This window comes from Calypte anna, chromosome 2, assembly GCF_003957555.1.
Source record: "Calypte anna isolate BGI_N300 chromosome 2, bCalAnn1_v1.p, whole genome shotgun sequence".
Taxonomy (NCBI): domain Eukaryota; kingdom Metazoa; phylum Chordata; class Aves; order Apodiformes; family Trochilidae; genus Calypte; species Calypte anna.
In genome coordinates, this window is record NC_044245.1 from 78,531,559 (window position 1) to 78,546,757 (window position 15,199).

The 15,199-nt window shown below is 39.1% G+C and overlaps 1 protein-coding gene across 1 annotated transcript in view; it reads left to right on the forward strand.

The window, feature by feature from the left end:
• CTNND2 (catenin delta 2) overlaps positions 1-15,199 on the forward strand; it is a 522,813-nt gene that overhangs the window by 124,539 nt on the left and 383,075 nt on the right. The window contains exon 2 of the mRNA XM_030444848.1: positions 8,116-8,228. Coding sequence (XP_030300708.1) covers positions 8,116-8,228 — 113 coding nt within the window. The remainder of the gene's footprint in view (positions 1-8,115; positions 8,229-15,199) is intronic.

Genomic DNA, 15,199 nt, shown 5'->3' on the forward strand with positions numbered 1-15,199 from the left:
GGGTTAGGGCCTCACTTCTCTGGTCGACACCAGGCAGTTCTTGTCTCTACACCCACCACGGAAAGGTGTGGAGCCCAGACATGCCTGTCTGCCAGGCTTATTCCCTGGCACCCCACCCTCCTGTTCCCACCTCCCATTATGGTTGGTAACATCATGAATGAGCAAGGAGTTTATTTCTCAGCACCTTTTTTAATTTTAATCTGATAGCTACTTCTGAGTTTTCACAATCGGCAAAGGCATACACGACTTTTCCACAGGATCATTCTTATTAATTGAACACGTGCAGATAAATAAAATGACAGCAGTTGTTAACAATTTCTGTCACATTCCTAGAGTACAGCACTTCCCAAATACAGTACTAATCTCTGGCTGGTACCAGGAGTAGAGGTAACCTCTGACTAAATCAAAAACAAAAAAAAAGTTTTTCTATTCCTTGGATGCAACAAAATAAAGGAATTGGCTGGATGGTTGCACTCACAGAGTTGCAGTCAGCAGCTTGATGTCCAGGTGGACATCAGGGACAGGTGACATTCCTCAGGGCTCATGAGGGGAGGTGGAGGGCAGTCTCTGTGCCCTAAAGGCAGCCCTTCTCTTGGGCAAGCAAGATGGCAGGCAAGGGAAAGCCCTCGTGACCCGCCTCCTCTCACATTTGGGCATCTTTCAGGCCATGGAGGAAGCCCACCTGCAAACACACAATACTTGGCCACATCCATCGACGACAGTCACAGCTGACATCACAATGGGCTCTGGCCCTATAAAACAGGAGCCCCTGCAGCTGGCCCACAGTTCTGCCTCGAGCTTCAAGGCCTTCAGGTGCCAAGCATGGCTGGAAGGAAGCCGAGCAGGAGCAGTGAGGCAAGTGGCTGCCCACCTCGACGGCGGGTCCCACACACCTCCTCCCTGAAAGCGTGGAGGAGGCGAAAGACATTTCCTCGGAGGAGGAAGCAGAAGCAGCAGAGGAGGAGATGTCTCTCTCGTGCTGTGAGCGCAATTGGCCTTGCTTTTCTGGTCGATGCCAGGCAGCTCTTGTCTGTAAAGTGGGCAGGGAAGGCTATGGAGCCCAGACTTGCCTGTCTGCTGGGCAGCAGCCAGAGCACTGAGATGCACGGCTGCTCAGTGAGGCTTAAGGCAGCGTGGAGACGATTCCTGCAAGGGCCTAAGAGAAAGGCACCTGCCAGGAGCCTGAAAAAAAAGAGGAAGCAGCGGAGGAGGAAAATATCCCCTGGCACCATCAGAGCCATTGCCCCGGCTGATGCCAGCGATGGTGTCTCTCAGGCAGCTGCAGGCACCCAGGGAAACAGCACAGGGCCCTGGCGTGTCTGTCTGCTGCAATACGGTGTGAGGCCCCGGCACGAGAGACAGCGCAGACGTTGGTCATAGCCAGCACGGCTGTGCAAGGGGAAAGTGAGCTGAAAATGAACTCTCTGGGCTTCCCACAGGCTCACCTGGAACATCTCCCACCAATAAACACTTTGCTTGTTGATTACAGAGGCTTTCGTGGGTGTTCTTTCCCAAAGCCCCCAGCTCCAGCCCTCACCAAGATGTCCCATCTCTTATGAACCGAGCCCTGGAGGAAAGGGCCCTGTGTCCATCGAGTTCTTGCCTTTCCCATATGGCAAGGGACATTTCCCCATCAGCTGTCCTGCCCTTGAAGCCCCCACCCTCCTGTTCCCACCTCCCATTATAGTTGGTAACGTCATGACCTGAGAAGGAGGTCTTCAGAAAAGCTTGGGAGGGACTTTTTTAAAAGTGCATGTAGTGAATGTAGCAATAGGATGTGATGGACTGGCTTTAAGCTGGAAGAGGCTATATATAGGTTAGACAAAAGAAAGAAATTCTTCAGTGTGAGGGTAGTGAGACACTGGCACAGATTGCCCAGAGAAGGTGTGGCTGCTCCCCCCCTGAAATTGCTCAAGGCCAGCCTGAATGGGACTTTCAGCAGTATGCTATAGTGGAAGGTATGGGAGGTGTGGAAGGCAGGGGAAGTGAAACTAAATATTTTAGATCCCAACTGAAACCATTTTATGATTCTATGATGTCTTCACTATAATTCCCTGTTAAGAAGTAAAAATATGCAGTTATATCCTCCGTAGCCTTCTCCATGCTAAACGAACCAAATTCCTTCAGCTTCTTCCAGTACAATTGTGCTTCATTCTTTAAATCATCTTTGTGGCCCTCTAGTGGTCTTCAGAATTTTTTCATGTCTCTTGTCCTGGTGGCCCAAAAGCAGGCATTGTAATCAAGATGCAGCTTCACGAGTAACAAATAAAAGGGAATAATTACTTCTCTGTTGTGCTAGTGGCTGTCTTGTGAGTGCAGTGAATGAAGCGTTCGACTTCCATCACCACAGGATTGTACTGCTGAGTCACAACTTGTCCACCAGACCTCAAGGTCTTTCATGGCATTCCGACCTCCATGCAGGACCGTTCATTTTTCTTTCTTGGTCTTCATTAGATTACCATTGGCCTGTTCCCTCTAACTTGTGAAGATTCCTCTAAATGGTAGTCCTACCCTACAGCGTATGAATTGCTTTCTTCAGATTGGCATTCCCTGGAAACTTGCAGTTTCAAATAGTACATTCATAGCTATTAACAATTATTTTTTAATTTCTTTAATTTTAATGCACTGTTTTCTGGGCTCCTGTAAGGTCCTGCAACAATATATCCACCACTGAGTTTCTGAATTTGCCCATCTGAGTTTTAATTCTTATTCCTATGTTATTCAGTAAAAGGGAAGAAGGAAACAGTCCAGTAAAAAAGGATAAGAGCAGTACCAGCAAAAACACAGTCCAACAATGGAGAAAACAGAGAAGTTGGGAGCATTAAATGGTACATTCTAAAGGTCTGTTTTGAAACTTCTAAACAACATTCTATGGCAGATGGATAGGAGCATTGCTAGTGATGTTTTTGTCCTGTTTGAAAGCATTAAGACATTCTGTTTTCCTTTTAGTTACAGGGTGGGCTGTCAGCTCTGGTTTGTATCTGATGATGTCCCTAGGTTTCCACTAAGTTAAACTTAGATTTTTCTGTTTTCCTCAAGAAGTATGTACTCCAGTCTTAGTTACTTATGTGTGTTCAGTATGATATGTTAAGAATAATTTCTTTCCAATACCATCTTAAGTAGTGGCATCTACTGGGGGTTGGTTTATAGGTTTTCAGGATTATGCATAACACCATAGAATGTACAGAGTAATGAATGATTCCATAGGATGTGCACGTGCAAGATACACATACTACTTGTGACATTAATTGAGGTACAGTTATTCTTGTTTAATAGGTTACAACAAGATAGAGCCAATGTTGTACATTTCTACAGCCTATGTATTTAGGAAGTTCTGTGGTTTATGAGATATTCTTATGAAACACTTCAATTCAGGAGATGATTTATTTGTTTGTGTAGCTATAATCAGGCTTTTCTGTTTATCTCACCAGGGATTCCCAGCCTTACCTCAGTGCTGTTATTTGTCTGTATTTGAAGATTCAGATGATCATCAGTGCACCAGTTTGGTCCTGTGTAGCATATTTGTAATCAAAAGCTAAAACACTTTTCTTCTTTTATTGTTATGACCTTAATATTATTGGGAATTCAACAAATCCTCACAGCTCTTAAGCCCAAATTTATATATCTATATATAGTTATCAGCTGCCAAAATCCCTACTGATTTTGCTGTGTCTTTAGCTCAGCATCAATAAACATCTCTTTGAAAGGATTGAAGTGTTACCTTAAGATTGTAAAGGACTGAGTAAAGTGAGATCATCTCTGAATATCAGCCAGATTTCTTTTGACATGTTTCACCCCTCCCCAACATTCAAATGGATCAATACAGACCATTCAGCAGATACTAAGCATAAAAATAACCCAACAGCCTCTTAGTTGGTGAGCAGCTGAGCTCAGAAGCTTGTAACCTATCTGAAGGCTGGGAAGGTTTCCATTGTGCTTACTCCTTTTCTGGACCACTGTGAAAAGTATGACCTGACTTAAGTCTTATTTAATGCTTGAAGTTTTGGTGGCTACAAATGGCAGGTAAAACATAAGTGTCTTCCTGAAAAGGCAAGAATGTCATATTATGGAGTAATAAATATTTTTTTTTACAAAAGCCCCCTCATCATAGTGGACAAATACCACTTTTAACATAAATAGCTTCAGGTCCTAGCAGATAGATATCTTTATTAATTTGAAATGGTAATAAAAGTATTATAAAATTCCTCCCTTTCTAAGCTGCTCTCTTGAGTGATTTCTCTGGATCACTCTCCTCATTATCTCTCATCTTTCTGTTGTCTTCCCACTCCTTTATGCTTCTAAGGACTGCCAGACTGGTCATTTCACTTTGCAGTACCTTTGCACGTGCACTTGATTGGCATAATTGCTCTTGAAGCTGTACTTGATATAGCATTAATTAAATTAACTTGGATATTGCAGTGTAGTTTCTGCAGTTCTTCATTCTGCAATTGTCTTGACAACAGATTTGCTTAATCAGTGGGTTGGAGTTTGTTTTCAATTTTGATATTCTGATTAGCTTGATTCAGACAAATAATAGAAGGTTGTTAAGATACCACAACAAGTCATGAACTGGTGAAAATTATTGTATATGGAACAAATGAGACAAATGATGGAATCAGGGTCAGTGGTTATTTTTATAAAATGTAAGCAAATACTATTTCTAGTTTCTCTGTTTTCCTGCATTGTGACAGCTGCTTGAAATCTAAACATATGGAATTACTCAAATATTTGTCACTCTAACTTCTTCCTAAACAAAGAGAAGGAAGCATTTTGATTTGTTTTCTGCCAAAGAACTATTATTTGAATACTTCTTTTATTCTTTCATTTCAAAGGTTACTCTCTGGACCCACACCTTTGTTATCACATAAAACAACACTTAACACGGTTGTTTTTAAAATCAGTATAGAGGATAATTCTGAGGTATTAATTGTTTGGCTCTGCCCCTTCACCTATGCCACCACCCACCTTTCATCTCCATCATTCCATCCTTAACTTCATATGGCACATGACAGAAGACAATTGAGAACTAGCAGCAGTGAAATCAAGCTAGTAATGAAGTCACTGTTCTAGATATTTTCATGCATTAGAGACCCAAGACTATTGTATTCTTAAGTGATCCAGCACATCTCTCTTTCCAGCTTTAGGGGGAACATACACACAACTGTCCTTTTCTAGTCATCTCTGCAAGGCAAGATTTGAACTGTGAGCAGTGAAATCAGAAAATATTGATGCCTACTTCTTAAGAAAAGCAGAGATACCTCAGTTACTGAGAGAAAAAGAGGCTGCTTAAACTGATAGTTTGGGGGCATTTGTTAGAGTAACAATTTGTGTAGTAGGACTGAGATTAGTGGAGTATGACTTGTGAAGTATGCTAGGAAATGAAAGAAAGATGGAATGGAGAGCAGAAAAGAGTAAATGGGAAACAGATGCCAGAAGCAAGAGTAGAAAAGTATAGTTTGGAGGCTATTATCATGAGTAAAAAATGTTCTGTTGAAAAAAAAACATGATATAAGGTTGTTTGGTGGGAAAATGCAGAAGCGTTTGTAAAGAAGTCCACCATAGTGATTAGCAATGTACATCATAGAAAATACATGAGGAGATACACAATCTAGACAACAGAAGAAAAAAACAAGGCAAAATAATATTTATTTTAAAAGTATTTCAATAAAATGAGGTTTGGAGGCATTTCTGTATTTAGTTGACTTGGGATAGCAAGGACAAAGGGGTGTTGGAGAGAGCTTGTTTGCATACTTACTAGAGTAAAAGGTAACGAGATACACTTGTCTGTCTGGAAAAAAAGCAAATGGCAGGACAGAAAATCAGGAGCATAAGATAAGTCCTTGATTCTTACATTCACTTAGTAACATTGTGAGGACAGATTCATCTTCTCACTGGACATGAAGGAAAAGTTCCATCTGCTAGCCAAGCATCATGTCTGACCTGCCTTATCTGGGATGGTGGGAGGTGAAGCTGGCTGAATGAAAACGTATGCTAAGCAACAAAATGTGCATTGATAATATTGTCATGATAGAATAGAGTAACTTTAAAAGTGCAGTGGAACAGAATAGCTGTTAAAACTTTTGGTTCTATTTTGAAAGTAAATGTAATGCTCTGTTGGGTTTTGTTTGGTATATTATACTACAAAAATTTCTCAGTGCTCACACGCTTTGATATAAGCATGATAGCAAAGCAAATACTGTATTGCTTTGATTTTGTGGTCTTCAAAACTGCAGTAATATTTTTGTTGGACTCCTTTCTGCAGTAAGGGTATTACTTTATGCAAACAAGGCCAGGATTTGAATAATAGTCCTTGGAAATTTGATCAACAATCTCTTCAGCATTTCAGACAATTGATTCTAGTAGGTAAGAAACAAGTGCTCTCTGTGAAGTAGGTGTGTCTGAAATAAATTAATAATATTTGGTGATTTTTAATAGTCATGTCTACAAACAACAATGAAAAAGACGTTTTGTTACTCAAATAGTATATTATTAACTATTGTTTCTAAATGCACTATTAACATTCAGTGAGCAGTGATGTTTACTCTTCACATCAGTCTGACTCTTGGTGGTATTGTTGTACTCTGGATAGTTTTGCTTGGTATAATGAATACAAAATTAAGTAGGCTTTGTCAAATAGTCAGTGACCATTTATGTTATTTTGTGCTGTATATAACCTGCATGGACTTCCCCTCTTACTTGTAGTGTGGGGCAGAACTTACTCCATGCCAGTAACAAGAGAGCCAAAGGAGGGGCAATCCAGTTGAATTAGGTAGGACAGCCAACCACCAGCCTTCTTCCATTTCACTTACCATTTGCCTCATTTCAGAGATTTGAAAAACCTAATGCCTCCATTTGCCCTTAGCTTCATGGGCTGGAGGTTTTAGGTAGCAGATAGGATGAAGAATTTTGAATTCCTCTCTCTACTTCTACCATTTCTTCCTTTCTCTCAAATACCAATTTATTCAGTGGCACTTGATGGATGGAAGTCATGACCCACCTGGTCTCCATTGCTCCGTTTCAGCCAGGCAAGACGTTTTTCTGGGGTTATTCAAGGGACTCTCTCTCCTCTGTATTATGGGGAGGAGTTTTTTGAAAGAGAAAAAAAAGAGCCATTTGTGTGGCTGCAGGGACAATTTAACAAATAGATTCTAAACAAAATTATCCTTCAGCAATCAACAACCCCAAAAAAGGGACAAGAGAGCTGTTTTTATTTACCCATGAAAATGTAGAATGTAACTACAACCAAAACAAAAGGCAGCAAATTTTGGCAAATGTCCAATAAACATAGTTCCCTGAAAGTGCTTCAATTTTGTATTTGAAAAAACTACTGCTACCATATCTGTGAATTATAGTTCTTTAAGGAATAGTGGGGATTTTACTTCTATTGGGTTTTTGTTGTTGTTGTTTTTTGTTTGTTTTTTATGAAAAATGAAAAAAAACCTCACATCTTTTGTGTATAAAACCAAGAACACTTTAGAAGTACATTTTAAATCTTATCTGGGTGGTACTCTTTTGGCTTCCTTGAGAGAGTAATAGGAAATATATTCAATTACTGGTAGTTTTTAACATGGCTTTTGTCCAAAACTACTTGAGTTTCCCTTCTGCTCTTCATTAAATGCAGAAATCGAACTGAGTTCTGCTCATAACAACACATCTTCAGTTTAGTTTATTTCACTAGTGTGTACTGTTGATAGGTGTCATTTTGAGGACAAAAGCTTTTGTCACCACACGGCAATCTGTAGAACTTTGCATCTTTCTTAAGTAACACAAATTGTTCTCATGTGTGACCATAGATCAGTTTGATAAGGACATATTTTTATGCTATTAAGAGTCTACATGAACTATGAGTGATTTCATTGAGGCCTAAAGTTTAATGTATTTGAAAATTCCATTCCTGATAAACTGGCTTGTTCTGTGACATGTATCAATAGAGTGAATGAAGGAATATAAGTAGGTGCTACCACAAAAATTTGAAATGTGAATGTGTTTCAGAAGAAAACAAGCTTTTTATAAGATAGTATACTAACAGTTCATGCGCAAATTATAATCTTATGTACTGAAATTCCATCTTAATCACAAGAGAAGTAAAAACAAATGGTTCGATTTATTTTTTAGGAGCTGCAGTTTGAGAGACTGACTCGAGAACTTGAGGCTGAACGTCAGATTGTAGCGAGCCAGCTGGAGAGATGTAAGCTGGGGTCAGAAACTGGAAGCATGAGCAGCATTAGGTAATGTACAAATTTTTGATTTCTTTGTAATGAAATGATTTTTGTTGTTGCTATGTATTACAACTGAAAACAACTTATATCATCATCATTATACACCAGGAAGAATGAGGTTTTAGTAGTCTGAAAATTTGCATTTTGATCTGCTTTTAAAAATTAATATTTAAGGTGAGGCTTAGTTTCATGTGATCTCATATCTGGTTTGTCTGGTAACAAAATAATAGTCACATTTGAAATTCAGTGATTTGCTTAATCTGAATAGATTAACAGCAAAACTCCTGCTAGGAATAGAGAAGTAATTTTCAGCCAGAGCTTTTAACTTCATATTTGCAGAGATGTTTTGATAAGTTTTTTTGAACCTGGTTTATCATAATTTCAACATTCAAGGTATTAAAAGCTTTAGAGATAATTATTTAAGCTGCTGCTCTGACATCTAAATGCAATGATAAGGTGTGAGTCACTTTCACTTTTTAAACATTGGCTTTCTAAGTTCAAGAAATTGTTCTGGTACTTTGGCTGATAGCAACATCATTTAAGAAACTGTAACAAAAGGATGATGAGTTTGTGGTCAGTTTGGAGCAAGTAAAGATTTTGCCGTTTTGAGCTTCTTGATACTGTTTTCTTTGCTTTCTTGGGGGAACCTAATAAATGAAAGATGATTGTACTTAAGTTGAAAGGATCAAGAAAAAGAATGTTGTGTAGACACATCTGCCGTTTTTATCCATGGAAATACTAGTTTTCTTCTAATTATGTAAGATTAAGGATGATATGCCAAACTTAATGCCAAAAGTTGTGTTATGCTAGTAAAAATATTACAAAAAATACCACATTGGAAGAAACTATTCCTGAGTTTAAGTAATTCAGAATACATTTCAATCAAATATATTACTGTTTTCCATTATAAGTACGACATAATTATTCAGTAGAATGCCAAAGATGCAATAAAAATGCTGAATGTATCTGTTCAATTTAAATTGCAAAGGTTAAAAGATTCTTTCACTAATTCAGCAGAAGCTGTGCATGAAGTTGACTTAAACATTCTTAATAAATCAAGTGAGAATTAAGTCCCTAAGATAAAATCTTACTTTATTCTATATAATCCTTCCCACCAACTAGTCTTATGTTAAAATTAGAGAAACTGCATTACTTAGAATTAAATGCAGAGTAGGCACTTTAGATTTTATGTATGGTTTGACTGCATTTCTGAAGTGCTCTCTGAACTTTGTTTACAAAATACAGAGTATGTTTGGACACTCCTACTGTTTTAGGTTTTATGATATGGATGCTAGGAGATTTCTTAGTTGAAAAGAAATATTTTCTTGGTGAACTCCTTTCATATTAGTATAGTTATATTTTGAGTCATCAGTGGTGTCAAGGTCACTCGTGTTTCTTAAGAGACTGCAGTTATTTGAGAATTTTAATATTTTGACTACTTAAATCTCTGTGGAATAAACCATTACGTAGAATAACTGAGGAGATTTCATGCAAATTTTTCAGATCTGTAATTTTCCCCAGAAATATTTTACATGTGAGAGTTTAATATTTCTAGCATTTGAACTAAAAAAAAAAAAAATATTTTAAACACTATTGTCCATAAGATAACATCTAAAGTTTACAGTTAGATAGCTGTTCTTAGATATGGGAAGTGGTTTAAAAAGGAAATTAATATTAATCTAATATTTTCTGTGTTGGGTCATTGCTTCTCCCATACTTGCTAAATAGACTTTAATTTTCTGTTAGCTCTAAAAATACCAAATCTTTATGTGAGGGGAGAGAACTAATACAAACATTGTCAAATATTAATCTAGCTCATGTGCTGGCTTTCCAGTGCTCATCCAGATTTGAGAATGTACCCTTGACATAGTATAGTGAGACAAAGACTTTGAAGATACAAAATTACGTAGTGGAGCGATATGTGTTGAGAAAAAAGCTTAGTTTTTTGGAGTGTGTCAGGGTACATGAAGCTTTCTTAAACACTTTTTTCCATAGATGTGACTGTGAAGCTAACATTTTTAGACATTCCTGCTTTAAAACAAGGGGATAAATTTCATGGCAAATATTAAATGCTCTAAAAATAAGTTTCTTCCTCATACAGGGGAGTTTGAAGGTTTTGCCATCTTTATTTTTTATTCAGCTACTAATAATTAATTTGTTCCTTTAAGAATCCTGTTCTGGAGAAACACAAACTAAAATCAGAACTTAAAATTGTTCTTACTAAGCTTTTATTGATAAAGAGCTTTTTAAACAATCTTTAAATCAATTGCATTTATTTTAAACACTGTCATTATTCAGAATGAAATCCTACTCGTAAGTCTCCAGTAGAAGTGAATATATATCCTTCAGAGACCGTTGGCTCATGAAACCTAGGCTTATTTTTCAAATGCTTTTCCATATCAAGGAGTAATCAAACTGGACTGATTGTAATCAGCATAACTTAATATTGGGAAGTTAGATTTTTTTTTTTTTTACCACTTTGATATAATTCACTCAAAATATATAAAATTATTTTTTCTTTTTAGTGTTTGTTACCTAGGTCAGGCTAAAACAGCTTACAGTGGTGTTTTCTGCCACAACAAGTGCTTATAGTGGTCTTCATTGTGAGTGTATCAGAAAAAATGAATTCTGCTTTACCTTCCTGGGATAGTAGTTTCATGAAGTCTTCCTAAATGTCATAAGCTTGTGCCGTTGAAACCAGGTTTTTAGGAACACACTACAGGGCTGTTATTTCTGGCTTCAGTTTTGTACTCTGTACTCACCTTGCATATTTGACCTTGACCTGTAAGGAGTTGTGTATCCAGCTGTACCATGAAGCTCCATGTGGCTCTATTTTCACCCCAGAAGGACTCTCTATATATCCTGTTCTTGTTACAGGAATCAGGATACGGAATGTAGCGTGAGGTAAACTTGCACAACACAACTCTGCACAGAATTACTCAGCCAAGATCCTTCATGGGGGTCCCTGGAGCTGACACTGCTACAGCTCCATAGCTCAGATTGATGGAGCATGGTGAGTGGCAGGTCTTAGCATCCAGGAAGGAAAGGTATTTTCTCTGATACAAAGTGGTATTTCTGCAGTGTAGTTTGCCTGTAGGTGTGCCACTTTGTTCACAACACATAGGACTGGCCACAACTGGCTGCTCTTTGCAAAGATCTGATCGTGACACGTCTTGCTTAAGGGACACAAATGCTCAGTTTTACCAGAGGACCATCCACTAACTTTGACTAATTCATTTTTAGCATGCAAGGAAACACCAAAGATTTAATAGTGTTCACCAGTGTTGTGCCTACCCATCTTACAGCTGCACCCCATCAAAATACCTGAAGTAAATTTCCTTTGTCATATTCTTGATCAGCAGTAATGTCTTAAGAGTGTTAGGGGACTGTATTCACTAGGAATTGTACCAAAAAGACTTGCTTGCCTTCCCTTCAGGAACAAGTTCTTGGCTGTGAATCAAAGGGGGAATTGATGGCTTCTGATAAAGCTGAATAAAATGCTTAGACTGTTAAGTTGGATGAAATTTAGGGAACTCTTCCATGCTACAGTGTTTCCCTCTTGGCAGACTCTGAGCTGTTCATTACTCAGCCTGCTGTGCATTAAAATTTCATCATGCATTGCATAAGCAGCCAAGTCATGTTCTGTACTACTCCATGCCTCTGACTGAGGTGTTTATTCCTTCTGGGCCAGATCCATCAGTCTGTAACTCCCTTTTGTAAAGAAGGTGATTATATGCCTGCATAGATTTGAGGTCTTCAGTCTCTGATAATTTTAAGCACATACTAATGTATATCACATATCTGAACTTCCCCAAACCACATCATGTGGTTCCTAAAAACAGAAGCTGATGAAAGAAAGTCAGTTTTTTTCTGCCCAGAGATGAGAACAAAGTCTCTGAACCACTTTGTATTCTTAGCTACATGTTTTTGTGGTTTTATTTGATTTTTTTCAATCAGTTCAGGCAAAATACTGCCACAGAATGGAATGACTGAACAAGAAAGAAAGTAGATTGAATGCATATACATGTAACATACCCGAAAGCTATGTTTGTGTCTTTGTACAAATACTGTTTGGACTTCACTGAAGAACTGTACTTGCTAGTAAATTCTTAAAACTTTAAACTAAGTTTGTTTTAGATTCTTTATCACTATTTTATGTGAGCAGCTTATGTTTGTTAGCTTATCTTTTGATGCAGCCTTACTGTTTGAATTCAGTAAACTCAAGCATAGCCTACTTTTTTTTCTTTGAACTAATAGTGTGAAAATTTTTCAGTCAATAGAATTTTCTCAGCTGAATTTCAACCCACCCCTGAAATTAGTAGAAAGTTTTTGCCATTTACTATTGAAAGTGTCCTGAAAAGACTGGTATTTGTGCATGAGTGTGTGTATTTTTGTTCCTGTATTTTACAGGTAGCAAAACATTGTCTAATTTACTGTACTGCATGGAGAGCTTACCCGCTTTTCATATGCTTTCTGCAATGTAGTTCTCTCTCTTCAAGATGTTTGTGTTAGTCACACATTATTATTGCAGAATCTGATGTTTCACTTAGGAGGATACAAATTTTTTGCATTCTGTGAAAAAACGTCCAGCAAATCTAACTGATAAACTCATAAGATCCTTTATTTCAAGAATATTTAGAAGACAGATAAATGCACTGTAACATAGGTAGACAATTTCCACTGTGTTGATCAAGTAAATAAAATAACAAGTAAATAAATTTTATGCAAAGCTGCGGGTGTACAGAAGATTTAATTTAGGTTATTTGTTGTAGAAATATATCTCATAGTTCTTGCAGATACTTAATGTTAGAGGTTGACAAATCCATTAGGGCACTTGAGGGGAGGCTGCCACAGCCTAGACCTGCACAGGCTGGAGAAATGGCCCAAGTGGAACCTTGTGAACTTGAAGGTCCTCCAAGATATGAAGTTAAGATCCTTGACAGGAAGGTAGGAGCAGCTTCCTGTTTGCAGGCCCTGGTCCTCATGAGAGATTTCAACCACACTGACAGGAGGGACAACACAACAAGGCACCAGCAATCCAGGAATTTCCTGAAATGCATTGATGACAATTTTCTTCTCCAAGTGGAAGAGGAACCAACTAGAAAAGGTGCTATGCTGGACTTTGTTCTCCCCAACAAAGATGAGCTGGGAAACATGAAGTTTAAGGGCAGCCTTGGCCCCCCACTGTAGGAGAAGAGCAAGTTTGAGACCATCAAAAGAGTCTGAAAGTGCACAGATCCATGGGACCTAACAAGATCTATCTGTGGCTCTTGAAGGAACTGGCAGATAAAGTTGTAAAGCTAATTGCTATCATATTTGAAAAGTCATGGCAGTCTGGTGAAGGTCCCACTGACTAGAAAAGGAGAAACATAATCCCCATTTTCAAAAAATGAAAAAAAGAGCACATGGGGAACTACAGGCCATTCAGTCTCACCTCTTTGCCTGTCAAGATCATGGAGCATGAATCCTTCTGAAGGCTCTACTAAGGCACGTGGAAAATGTGGAGGTGGCTGTTGGCAGCCAATGTGTTTTCACCAGGGGCAAATTGTGCCTGATAAATTTGTTGGCCTTTTATGATGAGATCTCAGTCAGTGGATAAGGGGGGAACAACTGACATCATCTACCTGGACTTGTGCAAAGCATTTGACACTGTCCCACATGACATCCTGGTCTTTAAACTGGTAAGATGAATTTGATGGATGGAATACTCTGTGCGTAAGAAATTGGCTGGATGGTTGCAGTCAAAGAGTATTGGTCAATGACCTTGTGTCCAAATGGAGACCTGTGATGAGTGGAGCTCCTCAAGGGTCGGTACTGGTACCAATGCTATTTAACAACTTTGTTGGCTACATGGACAATGGAACTTGAGTGGAACTGAGTGCACCCTCAGCAGATTTTTGTAGGACACCAAGCTATGTGGTTTGGTCAACACACTGGAGGGGAGGAATGCCATCAGTAGGGACCTTGACAACCTTGAGAGGTGGGCACATGAAGTTCAGTAAGGCCAAGTGCAAAGTCCTACACCTGTATCGGGGCAATCCCAAACACAAACACAGGCTGGATAGAAAATGGATTAATAACAACCCTCAAGAGAAGGACTTGGCAGTCTTGTTTTAAGAGACGCTCAACATGAGCCAGCAATGTATACTTGCAGTCCAGAAAGCCATCCTTATCCTGGGCTGCATCAAAAGAAGTGTGGCCAGCAGGGCCAAAGGATGTAATTCTCCCCTTTTCTCTGCTCTTGAAAGACCCTGCCTGGAGTACTGTGTCCACTTCTGGAACCTCCATCGTAAGAAGGAGATGGAGCTGTTGGAGTGGGTCCAGAGGAGGGCTACGGAAATTATCAGAGGACTGGAGCAACTCTTCTATGAAGACAGGCTGAGAGAGTTGGGGTTGTGTAGTCTGGAGGAAAGGAGGCCCCAGGGAGTCCTTCCAGTACCTGAAGGTGCCTAGCAGAAAAGCTTGGGAGGAACTTTTTGAAAGTGCATGTAGTGAATGTAGCAATAGGATGAGGCTGAATAGCTTTAAGCTGGGAGAGGGTAGATTTAGGTTAGACATCAGGATGAAATTCTTTAGTGTAAGGGTGATGAAACACTGGCACAGGCTTCCCAGAGAGGTGGTAGCTGTCCCCTCCCTGGAAGTGTTAAAGGTTGGGTGGAGCTTGGAGTAACCTGGTCTAGTGGGAGATGTCCATTCCCATGGCAAGGAGTTTGGAACTAGATGGTCTTCAAGGTGTCTTCCAAACCAGCCTTTCTGTGATTCTATGAAATGTAGAAAGGCAAAACAATTTCTGCATCTTGGATGGAATTAACGCCATGTGACAACAAAGCCAGGGGCTGTCTAGTAGAGAAGTAACTTTACAGAAAAAAACCAAAACAAAAACCAAACAAAAATGTGCAGGGTCTCTTCAGCAAAAAACTGAATACGAGTCTGCAGACTGTCCTTGCAATGAAGAAGTGCAGCTGCACCATGGGCTGCAG